Source organism: Triticum dicoccoides, chromosome 2B (assembly GCF_002162155.2).
Source record: "Triticum dicoccoides isolate Atlit2015 ecotype Zavitan chromosome 2B, WEW_v2.0, whole genome shotgun sequence".
Classification (NCBI taxonomy): Eukaryota; Viridiplantae; Streptophyta; class Magnoliopsida; order Poales; family Poaceae; genus Triticum; species Triticum dicoccoides.
In genome coordinates, this window is record NC_041383.1 from 264,961,202 (window position 1) to 264,978,375 (window position 17,174).

General features: G+C 42.8%; 1 protein-coding gene across 1 annotated transcript in view; it reads left to right on the top strand.

Annotated features, from left to right (window-relative positions):
- The first annotated feature begins 16,367 nt into the window (after positions 1-16,367).
- The window catches only part of LOC119363448 (WAT1-related protein At5g64700-like), a 3,120-nt gene continuing 2,313 nt past the window's right edge, over positions 16,368-17,174 (top strand). Inside the window, exons 1-2 of the mRNA XM_037628801.1 lie at positions 16,368-16,913; positions 17,028-17,090. Of these exons, the coding sequence (XP_037484698.1) occupies positions 16,732-16,913; positions 17,028-17,090 (245 nt within the window). The 5' untranslated portion in view covers positions 16,368-16,731. The remainder of the gene's footprint in view (positions 16,914-17,027; positions 17,091-17,174) is intronic.

Sequence of the window (17,174 nt, forward strand, 5' to 3'; positions counted from 1 at the left end):
AGTAGCAAAGTAATATGATAGTGGTGGTAACGGCAACAAAAGTAAATATTTTGGTATTTTGTAGTGATTGTAACAGTGGCAACGGAAAAGTAAATAAGCGAAGACCAGTATATGGAAAACTCGTAGGCACCGAATCAGTGATGGATAATTATGCCGGATGCGGTTCGTCATGTAACAGTCATAACATAGGGTGACACAGAACTAGCTCCAATTCATCAATGTAATGTAGGCATGTATTCCGAATATAGTCATATGTGCTTATGGAAAAGAACTTGCATGGCATCTTTTGTCCTACCCTCCCGTGGCAGCGGGGTCCTATTGGAAACTAAGGGATATTAAGGCCTCCTTTTAATAGAGAACCGGAGCAAAGCATTAGCACATAGTGAATACATGAACTCCTCAAACTATGGTCATCACCGGGAGTGGTCGCAATTATTGTCACTTCGGGTTTGCCGGATCATAACACATAGAAGGTGACTATAGACTTGCAAGATAGGATCAAGAACTCACATATATTATGAAAACATAATAGGTTCAGATCTGAAATCATGGCACTCGGGCCCTAGTGACAAGCATTAAGCATAGCAAAGTCATAGCAACATCAATCTCAGAACATAGTGGATACTAGGGATCAAACCCTAACAAAGCTAACTCGATTACATGATAAATCTCATCCAACCCATCACCGTCCAACAAGCCTACGATGGAATTACTCACGCAAGGCGGTGAGCATCATGAAATTGGTGATGAAGGATGGTTGATGATGACAACGACGAATCCCCCTCTCTGGAGCCCCGAACGGACTCCAGATCAGCCCTCCCGAGAGAGATTAGGGCTTGGCGGCGGCTCTGTTTTGTAAAACGCGATGATTTATTCTCTCCGATTTTTTTTCTCCCCGAAAGCCAATATATGGAGTTGGAGTTGGCATCGGAGGGTCTCCAGGGGGCCCACGAGGTAGGGGGCACGCCCCCCACCCTCGTGGACAGGGTGTGGGCCTCCTGGTCTTCATCTTTGGCGAGGGTTTTTCATTATTTATTCTAAGATATTCCGTGGAGTTTCAGGTCATTCCGTAAACTTTTGTTTTCTGCACAAAAAACAACATCATGGCAATTCTGCTGAAAATAGCGTCAGTCTGGGTTAGTTCCATTCAAATCATACAAGTTAGAGTCCAAAACAAGGGCAAAAGTGTTCGGAAAAGTAGTTCCATTCAAAATAGCGTCAGTCGGGGTAACTCCCCCAAGCTTAAACCCTTGCTTGTCCTTAAGCAATTCAGTTGACAAACTGAAAGAGAAAAAGAAAAACTTTTACAAACTCTGTTTGCTCTTGTTGTTGTAATTATGTCAAGCCAGCATTCAAGTTTTCAGCAAAGATCATAACTAACCACATTTTCAATAACTCCTAGGTCTCATGTTTACTCATATCAATAACATAATCAGCTAGCAAGCCATAATAATAAATCTCGGATGACAACACTTTCTCAAAACAATCATAATATGATATAACAAGATGGTATCTCGCTAGCCCTTTCTGAGACCGCAAAACATAAATGCAGAGCACCTTCAAAGATCAAGGACTGACTAGACATTGTAATTCATGGTAAAAGAGATCCAATCATAGTCATACCCAATATAAATTAACAGTAATGAATGCAAATGACAGTTGTGCTCTCCAGCTAGTGCTTTTAATAAGAGGGTGATGACTCAACATAAAAGTAAATAGATAGGCCCTTCGCAGAGGGAAGCAGGGATTTGTAGAGGTGCCAGAGCTCGGTTTTGAAATAGAGATAAATTATATTTTGAGCGGCATACTTTCATTGTCAACATAAAAACTAAGAGATGACAATATCTTCCATGCTAAACAAATTATAGGCAGTTCCCAAACAGAATGGTAAAGTTTATACCCCCTCCTCCACAAGCATCAATCCATGGCTTGCTCGAAACAACGAGTGCCTCCAACATTCAACGGGTCCCAGGGGGAGTTTTGTTTGCAATTAATTTGAATTAGTTTGCATAAAGCATGGGACTGGGCATCCCGGTGACCAGCCATTTTCTCGTGAGTGAGGAGCGGAGTCCACTCGTCTTGAGAATAATCCGCCTAACACGGAAGATAAGGGCAGCCCTAGTTGATATATGAGCTATTCGAGCATGCAAAACAGAATGATTATTTGAAGGTTTAGAGTTTGGCACATACAAATTTACTTGGAACGACAGGTAGATACCACATATAGGAAGGTATAGTGGACTCATATGGAATAACTTTGGGGTTTAAGGGATTGGATGCACAAGCAGTATTCCCGCTTAGTACAAGTGAAGGCTAGCAAAAGACTGGGAAGCGACCAACTAGAGAGCGACAACAGTCATGAACATGCATTAAAATTAATAACATTGAATACAAGCATGAGTAGGATATAATCCACCATGAACATAAATATCGTGAAGGCTATGTTGATTTGTTTCAACTACATGCGTGAACATGTGCCAAGTCAAGTCACTTAAATCATTCAAAGGAGGATACCACCCCATCATACCACATACAACCATTTTAATAGCATGTTGGCACGCAAGGTAAACCATTATAACTCATAGCTAATCAAGCATGGCACGAACAACTATGATCTCTAATTGTCATTGCAAACATGTTTATTCATAATAAGCTGAATCAAGAATGATGAACTCGTCATATTTACAAAAACAAGAGAGGTCGAGTTCATACTAGCTTTTCAATCTCAGTCAGTCATAATTGCCTTTCACTTGCACGATCGAACGATGTGAATAATAATAAGAGTGCACGTGCATTGGACTAAGCTGGAATCTGCGAGCATTCAATAATAGGAGAAGACAAGGCAATATGGGCTCTTGGTTAAGTCTACAATGATGCATATAAGAGCCACTTCAACAATTTAATCATGGTCTTATCCTACTGACCCCCAAAGAAAAGAAAAGAAATAAAAACTATTTACACAGGAAAGCTCCCAACAAGCAAAAGAAGAACGGGAAATATTTTTGGGTTTTCTTTTTTAATTACTACAGCAAAGAAATAAACTACTACTATTTTTTTGGGTTTTTCTTAAGGTTTATTAAACACACAAGAAGAAAGCAGGAAAAAGAAAATAAACTAGCTTGGATATTACAGTGAAAGAGTATGAGCACCGACATCTAGCAATGAGTGTGTGCGAACATAAATGTAATGTCGGTGAGAAATACGTACTCCCCCAAGCTTAGGCTTTTGGCCTAAGTTGGTCTATTGCCAGGGATAGCCTGGCTGATACCCGTAGGTGTAGCTGGGGTCGTACTGCGACGAACAAGACTCTGACTGCCACTAGCTGGCAACCACCTCTGGATCCCAAGAATAAACAAACTATCGTGGAGGCTCATCTTGTGGCTCCGGTTCCGGGGCGGGTGCAGGATTCCGATAGGCTTGAACGGCCGCCCACGGAATGGTGTGAGGACCTGCAGACAAGTTAAACAAAGAGGGAGCAGGCAAAGTAATAGTCTCAGGGTGATGTTTATCAAAGTACAATTTATATTTGAGCTCCCCTTCACGACTCTTAACAAGAAAGTCATGCGCTAGCATACTCTTATAATCTAAATAAGCACGGGGCAACGATGTTTCCTCTTTCTCCTCATGCCTAATAGGTATTTCAAAATATTCAGCTAGGCATGAAGCATAAATGCCTCCAAAGATGGGGCCCTTAGTACGGTTCAGACTTAACCGTTTAGCAACAATTCCACCCATACTAACAGAGTTATTGCGGTATAAACCATGGAACAAAATGCTAATATCAGGAACACTAAGGTTTCCATAGTTCCCGCGACCAATCAAGCAACGACTAACAAATAAGGCAAAGTAGCGTAAAATAGGAAAATGTATGCTAGTAATCCTTGCATCAGAAACCTTCCTGGTTTCTCCCACAGTGATAGTGTTAATAAAAGCTTCTACTTCGTTATGGTGTGGTTCATCCAAGGTGCCCTCAAAGGGTATTTTGCAAACCTCGCAAAATTCAGCTAATGGCATCTCCTTAACAACGTCATATAAATGAAACTCTACTGATGGAGGTGATTTCTTAGGGAAAAAGTAGAAGTTTTGCACAAAAGTATTTGTGAGTAAGAGATACTGATGACGTTGGTCGCAGAGGAAGTCAGTGAGGCCAGCATTCTCAATCAATAAATAGAAATCCTCATAAATCCCGACTCTCCTCAAGAAGTCATCGGAAGGCCATTCACACGGCCGGACCTCCGCGGTGCGAGGCAAATTAAATTTGGGCTTCTGCTCTTCTTCCTTTTGTTTTTCCTTCGAGCTTCGGCTCGACGAGCCCCTCAAAAGTCTCTTCATTATTTTTGAAACAATCTGAAATTTTTAGTAACTTCAAATAAAAGTGAACCAACTTTAATAAAATTGATAGCAACTACTCCCACAAGTGCCTAGAGCCTATATCAAGCATTAGAACTACTTGGAACCATATAAATTTGACATGCAAGCTCAAGAACATGGTCACCTAAGCAGCATAAATTTGCAATGAATAAAGCACTAGAACGAAAACTAAATGAACCAATGGAGGAGTCACATACCAAGGAACAATCTCCCCAAGCAGTTTTGCGAGAGGTGCTTTGAGCAAGGAGATCGAAAATCACAGCAACAGGGGCTGGAACTCGTGCTTGAGTTGGTTTTTCGTGTTTGTTTGAGGCAGAGGGAGAAGATGGGTGCAGGGTTAAGTGGAGGAGGGCCACCGTGGGCCCACGAGGCAGGGGGCGCGCCTAGGGGGGTAGGGCGCGCCCTCCACCCTCGTGGCCAGGTGGCAGCTCCCCCCGCGGTAATTTTTGCATAGTAAATCCTCAAATATTCCCGAAAAAATCATATTAAATTGGCATGGCATTCTGAGGACTTTTATTTTCGGGATATTTTTATATTGCACGGGTAAATCAGGAAACAGACAAAAAAATACTATTTTACTTTGTTTCTACTAAATAACAGAAAATATAAAAAGGGTACAGAAGGTTGTGCTTCTAGGTTCATCCATCTCATGCTCATCAAAAAGAATCCACTAACAAGGTTGATCAAGTCTTGTTAACAAACTCATTTCGATTAACATGGAACTAGAGAAATTTCGAATAACACTATGTTACCTCAATGGGGATATGGACATCCCCAATAATAAGTATATCATATTTCTTCTTGGCAGTAGGGAGAGGAAATTCAAAACCTCCAAATAAATCGATGGAATTTTTCCAATAGAGTTGATACTATAAACTTGAGGTTGTTTCCTCGAAAAGTGTACCGTATGCTCGTTACCATTAACATGAAAAGTGACATTGCCTTTGTTGCAATCAATAACAGCCCCTGCAGTATTAAGAAAAGGTCTTCCAAGAATAATAGACATACTATCATCCTCGGGAATATCAAGAATAACAAAGTCCGTTAAAATAGTAACATTTGCAACCACAACAGGCACATCCTCACAAATACCGACGGGTATAGCAGTTGATTTATCAGCCATTTGCAAAGATATTTCAGTAGGTGTCAACTTATTCAAGTCAAGTCTACGATATAAAAAGAGAGGCATAACACTAACACCGGCTCCAAGATCACATAAGGCAGTTTTAACATAATTTCTCTTAATGGAGCATGGTATAGTAGGTACTCCTGGATCTCCAAGTTTCTTTGGTATTCCACCCTTAAAAGTATAATTAGCAAGCATGGTGGAAATTTCAGCTTCCGATATCTTTCTTTTATTTGTAATGATATCCTTCATATACTTAGCATAAGGATTTGTTTTGAGCACAATCAGTTAATCGCATACGCAAAAAGATAGGTCTAATCATTTCAGCAAAGCGCTCAAAATCCTCATCATCCTTTTTCTTAGATGGTTTCGGAGGAAAAGGCATGGGTTTCTGAACCCATGGTTCCCTTTCTTTACGATGTTTCCTAGCAACGAAGTCTCTTTTATCATAACGTTGATTCTTTGATTGTGGGTTATCAAGATCAACATCAGGTTCAACTTCTACATCATTATCAGTACTAGGTTGAGCATCATCATGAACATCATCATTAACATTTTCACTAGGTTCATGTTCATTACCAGATTGTGTTTCAGCATCAGACATAGAGATATCATTTGGATTCTCAGGTGGTTCGGCAATAGGTTCACTAGAAGTTTGCAAAGTCCTATCATTTTTCTTTTTCTTCCTTTTAGAAGAACTAGGTACATCAATATTATTTCTGTGAGAATCTTGCTCGATTCTCTTAGGGTGGCCTTCAGGATACAAAGGTTCCTAAGTCATTCTACCAGTTCTAGTAGCCACTCTAACAACATAATCATTTTTCTTACTATTTATTTCATCAAGTACTTCTTTTTGAGATTTAAGTACTTGTTCTACTTGAGTGGTAACCATAGAAGCATATTTGCTAACAAGTTTAAGTTCACCTCTAATATTAGCGATATAATCACCCAAGCGTTTAATCATATAAGCATCTTGTTTTAATTGTCTACCAAAATAAGCATTAAAGTCATCTTGCTTAAACATAAAGTTATCAAACTCATCCAAGCACTGACTAGCAATTTTAGTAGGAGGGACTTCAGCTTTATCATATCTATAGAGAGAATTTACCTTTACTACCTCTGTCGGGATATCGAGATCAGGAGGTTCTTCAGTGAATAAAGGATTGAGATCATATACTTCTTCAACAGGCGGTAAATTAAGACCATGTATTTCTTCAATAGGAGGTAAATTCTTAACATCTTGAGCTTTAATACCTTTTTCTTTCATAGATTTCTTTGCCTCTTGCATATCTTCGGGACTGAGAAATAGAACACCTCTCTTCTTCGGAGTTGGTTTAGGAATAGGCTCAGTAATTGGCTCTGGAGCTGGTTTAGGAGGTGTCCAATTATTTTCATTTGTCAACATATTATTCAATAGAATTTCAGCTTCATCCGGTGTTCTTTCGTTGAAAAGAGAACCAGCACAACTATCCAGGTAATCTCTGGAAGCATCGGTTAGTCCATTATAAAAGGTATCAAGTATTTCAGGTTTCTTAAGAGGATGATCAGGCAAAGCATTAAGTAACTTGAGAAGCCTTCCCCAAGCTTGTGGGAGACTTTCTTCTTTAATTTGCACGAAGTTGTATATTTCCCTCAAAGCAGCTTGTTTCTTATGAGCAGGGAAATATTTAGCAGAGAAGTAATAAATCATATCCTGGGGACTATGCACACAACTAGGATCAAGAGAATTAAACCATATCTTAGCATTACCCTTTAATGAGAACGGAAATACTTTGAGTATATAAAAGTAACGCGATCTCATTATTAGTGAACAGGGCAGCTATATTATTTAACTTAGTAAGATGTGCCACAACAGTTTCAGATTCATAGCCATAAAAAGGATCATATTCAACCAAAGTAATTATATCTGGATCAACAGAAAATTCATAATAATCCTTATCAGGAACACAGATAGGTGAAGTAGCAAAAGCAGGGTCGGGTTTCATTCTATCTCTAAGAGATTCTTTACTCCATTTAACTAGCAGCCTCTTAAGTTCATATCTATCTTTACAAGCAAAAATAGCTGCAGAAGATTCCGCATCAAAAAGGTAACCCTCAGGAATAGCAGGCATATCTTCATCATCACTTTCATCAGTATTATCAGTTTCAATAATTTCTCTCTCTCTAGACCTAGAAATTTGTTCATCAAGAAATTCACCAAGGGGCACAGTAGTATCAAGCATAGAAGTAGTTTCATCATAAGTATCATGCATAGCAGAAGTGGCATCATCAATAACATGCGACATATTAGAACAAATAGCAGAAGCAGGTTTAGGTGTCGCTAGCTTACTCATAACAGAAGGCGAATCAAGTGCAGAGTTAGATGGCAGTTCCTTACCTCCCCTCATAGTTGAGGGATAAATTGTTGTCTTAGCATCTTTCAAGTTCTTCATAGTGTCCAGCAGATATAAATCCCAAGTGACTCAAAGAATAGAGCTATGCTCCCCGGCAACGGCGCCAGAAAAAGGTCTTGATAACCCACAAGTATAGGGGATCGCAACAGTTTTCGAGGGTAGAGTATTCAACCCAAATTTATTGATTCGACACAAGGGGAGCCAAAGAATAATCTCAAGTATTAGCAGCTGAGTTGTCAATTCAACCACACCTGGAAACTTAGTATCTGCAGCAAAGTGTTTAGTAGCAAAGTAATATGATAGTGGTGGTAACGGTAACAAAAGTAAAGACAACAAAAGTAAATATTTTTGGTATTTTGTAGTGATTGTAACAGTGGAAACAGAAAAGTAAATAAGCGAAGACCAGTATATGGAAAACTCGTAGGCACCGGATTAGTGATGGATAATTATGCCGGATGCGGTTCGTCATGTAACAGTCATAACATAGGGTGACACAGAACTAGCTCCAATTCATCAATGTAATGTAGGCATGTATTCCGAATATAGTCATACGTGCTTATGGAAAAGAACTTGCATGGCATCTTTTGTCCTACCCTCCCGTGGCAGCGGGGTCCTATTGGAAAGTAAGGGATATTAAGGCCTCCTTTTAATAGAGAACCGGAACAAAGCATTAGCACATAGTGAATACATGAACTCCTCAAACTATGGTCATCACCGGGAGTGGTCCCCATTATTGTCACTTCGGGATTGCCGGATCATAACACATAGTAGGTGACTACAGACTTGCAAGATAGGATCAAGAACTCACATATATTCATGAAAACATAATAGGTTCAGATCTGAAATCATGGCACTCGGGCCCTAGTGACAAGCATTAAGCATAGCAAAGTCATAGCAACATCAATCTCAGAACATAGTGGATACTAGAGATCAAACCCTAACAAAGCTAACTCGATTACATGATAAATCTCATCCAACCCATCACCGTCCAGCAAGCCTACGATGGAATTACTCACGCACGGCGGTGAGCATCATGAAATTGGTGATGGAGGATGGTTGATGACGACGACGGTGACGAATCCCCCTCTCTAGAGCCCCGAACGGACTCCAGATCAGCCCTCCCGAGAGAGATTAGGGTTTGGCGGCGGCTCCATATCGTAAAACGCGATGATTTCTTCTCTTTGATTTTTTTCTCCCCGAAAGCCAATATATGGAGTTGGAGTTGGCGTCGGAGGGTGTCCAGGGGGCCCACGAGGTAGGGGGGGCGCGCCCGGGGGGGGGGGGTGGGCACCCTCGTGGACAGGGTGTGGGCCCCCTGGTCTTCATCTTTGGCGAGGATTTTTTATTATTTATTCTAAGATATTCTGTGGAGTTTCAGGTCATTCCGAGAACTTTTGTTTTCTGCACAAAAAATAACATCATGGCAATTCTGCTGAAAACAGCGTCAGTCCGGGTTAGTTCCATTCAAATCATACAAGTTAGAGTCCAAAACAAGGGAAAAAGTGTTTGGAAAAGTAGATACGACAGAGACGTATCAATCACCTGCGGACGCGGGCATCTCCTCTTCAAGTCGGCCCATCAACATACCTACAGACATAAACTTTTTCAATATGCTTCCTCGCCGAGCTGTACTATAGTTCGTCTAGACACTCACCATAAATACCGCGATGAAGCCTTCTGTTCTCCTTTACGGAGTCCGCCAGCTGAGCACGGACATCTTTTAATTCGACGCCTAGCCGGACATTGGCATCTTGAAGATTATTCTTCTCCTGCCTAACTTGCGTAAGAACACGCTCGCCAACTTTTAGCTGCCTTTGGAGATGTGAGTCGTTACCTCTTACGACCTTCGGATTCACCCCGGGATTGTCTGCAGGATTTTCTGTTAGACTTATCATACAAGCCACTTACTAACTGGTACATTTCCGTACAATTGAGACAAATGTTACCAGATGAGGCCTTCTGGGATTCCTCTAACTTGGCAACCGTGGCCCTCAGCTGGGTCTTGCACTCCTCCAGCTCTCGAGACAATTGGGCATTCTTATCTACAAGGATCTGTGCATAAATTGATCCTTAAAACAGTTGTTCCAACCGCTTCAAGTCTCAGGGGCTACTGCTATACATGCTTATCAAATTTTCTTACCCGTATATCTTTGGCATACTGGTCCATCGCTCAGGCAAGCCCGCCTTGAGCAGCTCGGATGTATGCCTATCCCGAATTGAAATCATTAAATGCCTCTTCGAAAAAGATGTTGTTGCAAAGTACGGCCTGTCGGTGCCGGTGATTCATGGCGCTCTCTACTTCGGAATTTGTGGCGGAGAGCATATCCGCATCCTCTGCCGGAGGACAATTCGGCATCGGCCCCGTGTCCGCCTCCTCTCTCTAAGCCGGTTTTGGAATCCGGCTGGTGGAGGCGTGATTGGCAGGATCTCCAGATATAGTACGGCTACTCCTCTTTCTACCAGGACATGAAGGACTCTGTTACATTTCAAGCACAATAATCACGGAGCAGGTTTTTACCATACCTCTATAGCAGCGTTTTGGCCTTAACTGCCTTCCTCTTAAGCCTGCCCGATCCAGACGCCCTTTGCCGACGAGCCCCCAGGGGCTCGGCGCCGCGTTCTGACGATCTTCTCTACAAAAACACGATATTTCAGGCATGGCATCAGAAAGGAGTCCTCTTCGGAGGATAGGGTTTTGGCTTTGCTTACAAGCAATGAAGGCAGCAGTCCGGGATAGTCAGCGACAGTAGCCACCGAGGCACCATCACAGCTGGCCTGATAAAATGTACCGTTGACAAGCTCCAAAGTAATATCCGGATCTTCTTCAAGACCGGCATCAGAGACCCTTCCGAGGTCCTCTGGCTGCGGGGAGGGGCTGTTGAACCCTTCTACGGCCCTCCTCAGTTCCTGCTCGGAAATATTGAGGTAAATAATCATGACAAAGGACGCCAGAAGGAATGAAGCGGGGGGAAAGAGTGGCGACTTACCCAGCTTGGGGGGTTGTACATAGAAAACCCATCCCACGGTTGTATGTGAAGGAATTCTTCTTCTTCTCCTTTATACAAATGGGACAATATCCTCGCCAGAGCAGTGGTGGAGTCCGGACCTTTACAGCCACAGCGGGTGGCATCATCTTCCCCGTTGTAATGCCACATGGGCTTCCCCCGATATTGAAGCGGATGCACTCCCCGCATTATGCATATCGCCATAAGCTCGACTATTGTCAGCCCTGATTTGGCCAGTATCTTTATCCTGCTCATCAGGAAGTGTATTTCTCTGGTATCCTCCTCTTGAGGGCCCTGAGGGTGCCAACTTCGACGTGCCTTTGGCGGGGCATTATTGAACTCCGTGAGACCAGTCCGTACTGGATCCGGAAGGGAAACGTCATCAACATAAAACCACTCCGAGGGCCAGTTCTCAGGTGCCTTCTTGGGACTACCGGACAGGTATCCGGTCTCGGCGACGTGCCATACTTCGGCTCCGCCCACTTGACATATGGATTCCTCCTGGTTGCGAGGGACGAGGCAGAACAACTTCTTCCATAACCCAAAATGAGCTTCGCAGCCCAGAAATAATTCGCAAAGGGCAACGTATCCTGCTATATGTAGCACGGAGGCGGGGGTGAAGTTGTGCAACTGGAGGCCGTAGAAATCCAAGAGCCCGCGAAGGAATGGGTGGATTGGAAACCCTACGCCCCTTAGCAGATGCGGGATGAGGCATATTCGCTCCTCTGGGGATGGATTAGGAGATCTCTCCGCTTGCTCCCCGCCATTGTAGGTGGCTAGTCTGGCTCGGACGGGGACCATGAACGCTGATGGAAGAAACCCTTGGGTCTGTAACTCTATTAAACGGCTTTGAGGAACGGAACACTCTTTCCAGTCACCTGGCTTGAAGCGAAGGGAACGAGAAGAAGAACCGCGGCGGCCGGCCATGTTGGAATGGTTTTTTCCGGAGCGCAAGCCGGACACTGTTCGTTGCAACAGGTACTTTGGAGTATTCGGAGATGAAACCCGCCTTGCAATGCCAAAGACAGAGCTGCGCGCCGGACTCATCGTCATTGAAGCCTGGTTCAGGGGCTACTAAGGGAGTCCTGGATTAGGGGGTATCCGGACAGCCGGACTATATACTTTGGCCGGACTGTTGGACCGTGAAGATACAAGACTCAAGACTTCGTCCCGTGTCTGGATGGGACTCTCCTTTGCGTGGAAGACAAGCTTGGCGATCCGGATATTATATTTCCTTCTTTGTAACCGACTCCATGTAAACCCTAGCCCTCTCCGATGTCTATATAAACCGGAGGGTTTAGTCCTTAGAGACAGAATCATAATCATCGTAGGCTAGCTTCTAGGGTTTAGCCTCTATGATCTCGTGGTAGATCAACTCTTCCGGTGTCTAAGGAAGTAGGGTTTTACCTCCATCAAGAGGGCCCGAACCTGGGTAAAACATCGTGTCCCTTGCCTCCTGTTACCATCAGCCTTAGACGCACAGATCGGGACCCCCTACCCGAGATCCGCCGGTTTTGACACCGACAGCGGCGACAACTACAGCGCCTTCAGCGCGTTCTTCGACCTATAGGAAGGGCAGCGGAAGGCGGCGCAATATTTTTTTAATTATGTTTTTAGTTTTGAATTGTGTTTTAAAGTTTTTATGTACAAAAATCAATGAAATCGCCTCATATGTGTCGAATTTGGCTGAGTTTTGTTGTGTTTGGCCGATTTTGGGCGAGTTTATTTTTCAAAAAGACGACGTCTGGGTTGGGCTTGGGGCAGCGGTTGGAAAACCGACCGCCCCCACGCCTAAACTATCGCCGGCACGCCCCCAGGCGGTGATATTTCAGGCCCCTGGGGGGTCGAACGGCCGGAGATGCTCTAAGATCTATGGAGATAGATCCAAGCTCCTAATAGGGCTAAGCTAGAGTACACATATACACAAAGTGCTGAAAGAGGTTCGGTATGGAAATGCCAAGAAAGGTTCTTGACGATGTTGCATGGGAAAATTTTGAGCAAGACTCAATGTCCTTTGACACCTGATGAGTTAGAATGCATGATTAAGATTCCATATGCATTCACGATTGTATCAAGCATGTACGCCATGATATGTAGAAGAGCATATGTGTCATATGTTCCAAGTGTTACGGAAGATACTAAAGTGATCCAAGTCATGGTCACTGGACAATAGTAAAAGATATTCTTAAGTACTTAAAAAGGAGTAAGGGCATGTTCCTTGTATACAATGGCGACGATCGAATAGCTCATTGTAAGGGGTTACACCAATGTTAGCTTTGTTAAAGATCTGGAGATTTTCAATCTCAATCAAGCTTTGTGTATACACTCAACGGTGGTGTGGTTAGCTAGACGAGATCCAAGCAGGACACTATGGCAGTTTATAAAATGGAGTCCGAGTATATCGCTGCTTCAGAAGTGGCAAGGCCGGATTTTGGATAAAGAAGTTTGTCCCCAAGCTTGGTGTGGTTCCAAGCGCGTTGGATCCTACGAAACTCTATTGTGATAATAGTGAAGTGATGCCATAGCTCAGGTCAAGGAGCCAAGGTCCCGCCAGAAATCCAAACATATACAAAGCTGATTTCACATCATCCAAAAATTAGTGGAGCGTGGAGACATAAATAAATAATACATACACAGAGACCTGAATGTGTCAGATTCGTTGATGAAGCCTCTGCCACAAGCAAAGCATGAACAACCCGAATGCCATAGTTGTTAGCATTGACTAGAGTATTGACTCCAGTGTAAGTCGCAGACTCTTCGAAATATGCCCTAAAGGCAACAATAAAGTTGTTGTTATTCCATTTCCATGTTCATGATTAAGTTTATTTTCTATGCTAGAATTGTGTTGGTTCCTGAATATGAGATTCAGAGGAAAACATAATTGCATGTGTGGAATAATAAACACCAACCGTATCTCTAGTTAGTCCTCTAGACTAGCTCATGTATTGTTGATGGTCTTGTTTTCCTGATCATGGACATTGTTAATGTAACTACGATGTCTACAATAATTAGAACACATTGTTAGGGTAACAATGATGTTGGATAGACCCACTTATGAAATATTACAAGATCACACCGTCAAAATGTTGTCAGTGTTTTCTCATAATGTGTTCACATTTACTTGTGTCCCTAGACCATGAGCCATGAGAATATCATAGACCCATATACCAGATGGTTGATTTTGGGTCATCAAACGTTACTCCATAACCGGGTAATTATAAAGGTGACTTTCAGATAAGTTATGAAATATGTTGTGGTGCTAGATATGTCAAGAATTGGATTTACCCTTTCGCGATAGAGAGATACACTATGGGCCCACTCGGTTCACGGTATCCAGCATTGTCTGCCAGGTATTGTGGCTATGGAGTTAATTAGGCTATACCTGTATACGAAAATGATAAAAAAATTACAAACCGGAAACAAGGATGACTAGGTATGGTGATCAAGGAGTTGATCACATGGATAACTTCTAAGTCTCGCCTCATGTTGTTAATGTACCGCGAGGCAAAGGGGCCTGAATGTGGTAGTGTAAGGTCCACTCGATAAAGATCTACGATAATATGTGGGAATCGTTATGGTTGTCCAGATCCCGCTCACATAACATTTCGCGACATTCAGGAATGCTACGATTTACTGGAGACTGAGATAGGAGGGTTTAGAAAGTGCTTCTAAAGATGTTGGAAGCACTCCAGAAGGTCCCGGAGAGTTTCGATGATGTTCGGAAGTGTTTCGAAAGGTATGTGAAGGTTCTATAGGGAAGATTCTAGGACATGATGGAAACTTTCAAAAATGACTGAAAGATTATGGAATGTTCCATAACATTCCGGAAGGATCATACTGGGCCGCCCCACTTGCTTGAGGGACAAGGCAACCCGGTGGGGCCAAGTCAGTCGAACCCCTCTAGGCTTGGAGGGCAAGGCAATCTAGGTGGAGTCCTGGTAGGACCCCTCTGGCGTAGGGAGGGAGGACCCCTCCTTGTTCGGCCGACCCTCCTACCCTGTTCAAAAGAATATTTATGCATGGTCGATAAGTTGCAATTTTGGAATATGAATAAGTTCGTTCAAAATGAAGTTTGAGAATCTGTTGACAATAGTTAGTTTCACAGACAAAATTCACATTTTTTTCAAGTTTATACACAATTAGCTTCCAATTAATATCTTCGTAATTTTTTAAGATGCACACGATTTTTTTGAGCCATGCATACATATTTAGTTCATTTCACTAATGTGTTAGAACCTTTTTAAATATGTCAGATCTTTCTATGTGTCATCTGAAGTAATATGGAAAGTCAAAGCTCTTTAGAATTCGTGTGTTCATCAACAAACATGTTGAGTTAATTGATGTGAACCCTTTGATTTCACAAACAAGACGTTAGTTTGTTTAGGAAAGAGAAATACAGTAATGTGCATTGGTATCTCTTTTTTTGTCACGATCCATACAATCTTTTGGCAAAATAACAATAACAGCAAGCAATCAAAGACTGGGATTCATTACAACTCTTACCTCTCTCTAGAGGTAAGAATGACCATGGTAAACAATAGTTCTTTTTAGTAACTAAATTAGCAATTCTGTAATTAAATTGCCTTCCTGGGAAAAAGTACTTCCCCCTATAATGTAGTGAGGATTACTTGTCGTGGAAGCTGATCTTTACAATCTTTGACCAAGTTATTGGGAAAGATATCATATCGATAATACCAAATATATGTTATATGAAAATATATTCAAGATGAATTCAATGGTATAATTTTGTATTTTATATGTTGCTGATTTTTTCTATAACCTTGGTTTATGTTTACAAGGTGTCTTTTTTTGCGGAAAGGCCAAATGCCATATAGTATTAGATAAAACCAACCCTATAAGAACTTGCTTAAAAAGATTAACAAATTATTAGCAAGTCCTTGGAGAAATAAACACTTCCTTTCTTCTGCATCTACCGCCATCGTTATTGCCTCTGGGCCGCCGTCTCAGCGGAGCAACCTTGTTGAAACCCAGTAGTTTGAAAAGGCAGTGTACTGTGTCGCGGTGAGCCGTGCAAAAACTTTGCATTTGTCTCAACAAGAACCTGTTATCATTCCAGCATATGTTAGCCACAGCGAGGCGTGCAAAAACTTTGCATTTCAGAGGTAAAGATGGGGTTACCTAATAGGCATACAGATCCAGCGTGAAAGAATTCTCATGCTAAAAATGATATCCAATCAGACCTGGTGCACACTTTGAACATTGAGAAGCAGGCAAGCAGCAACCACCATGCACTTGCCTTGTGTATCTCCACATGCTTTCTACATGGCAAGCTTGCTTGCCCCATCAGTCACTAATTCCCCTGTCCCCTTTCGGTCATGTGTTGTATATCTGCATAATATGTGCCCAGTTTGTTACATACAACCTCTGCGTTTTCCACAAGAAGAGAGCCTTGTGGCTCCAAATGGTAACAGCTGAGCCACTAATCTACACTCTTAAATAATTAGTTGGGATCGACTCAGATCACTGCCCTGTCATCTTTTCCATTTCCATGAGTGGATGCTCAGATCACCCCACACCAAGTGTCCTCCGCTCTGCTCTGCTCGCACGACTCACCCAGCATTTTCCATCCGCTTTCTTCTAGCCCCATTGGCGCATCGCATGCATCACTGATTAGGTGATGGTGCACTAGCTAGCTGCGTACCTGGGATTATCCGTGTCACTCCGGGGTGCACACAGACACAGGAGCAAGGGCATATGCTCTTACTAGGTTGTTGCGCTGGCGCCTTTGGCAATGTATATATAGGGCTGCACAGCTCTCTGCTGCTAATACCTTCAGAGAGCTAGCCGCAGAAATATACGTAGTAGCAAAATCAGGATGGGTGGTGCGGGCGGCGCCAAGGCTTACGGCGCGGTGGTTCTGATCAGGGTCATGTACTCCGGCATGCATATCATGAGCAAGATAGCGCTGGATCAAGGCATGAACCCCTTCGTCTTCGTCTTCTACCGGCATACCACCGCCGCCCTGGTGCTCATCCCCATTGCTTTTGCTCTGGAGAGGTGAGATTGTTGTTTGACACCGCGCGCCTTGATCCATGTCCGTCTGCTTGCATGCCCGACTCGCTGTTTCATAACCTACTATACTTAGTATACCATGATTCTCTTGTTGCGCAGGCAAAAGACTAAACCTGTGACGTTGAGGATTGCAGGGAAGATGTTCGTACACGCCTTATATGGGTATGTTATAAGTTGTTCTAGCGTGAGTTCTAAGTATTGTGGCAGGCACATAGTTCATGCAGGAAGTGTTGTTTTGTTTCCGGA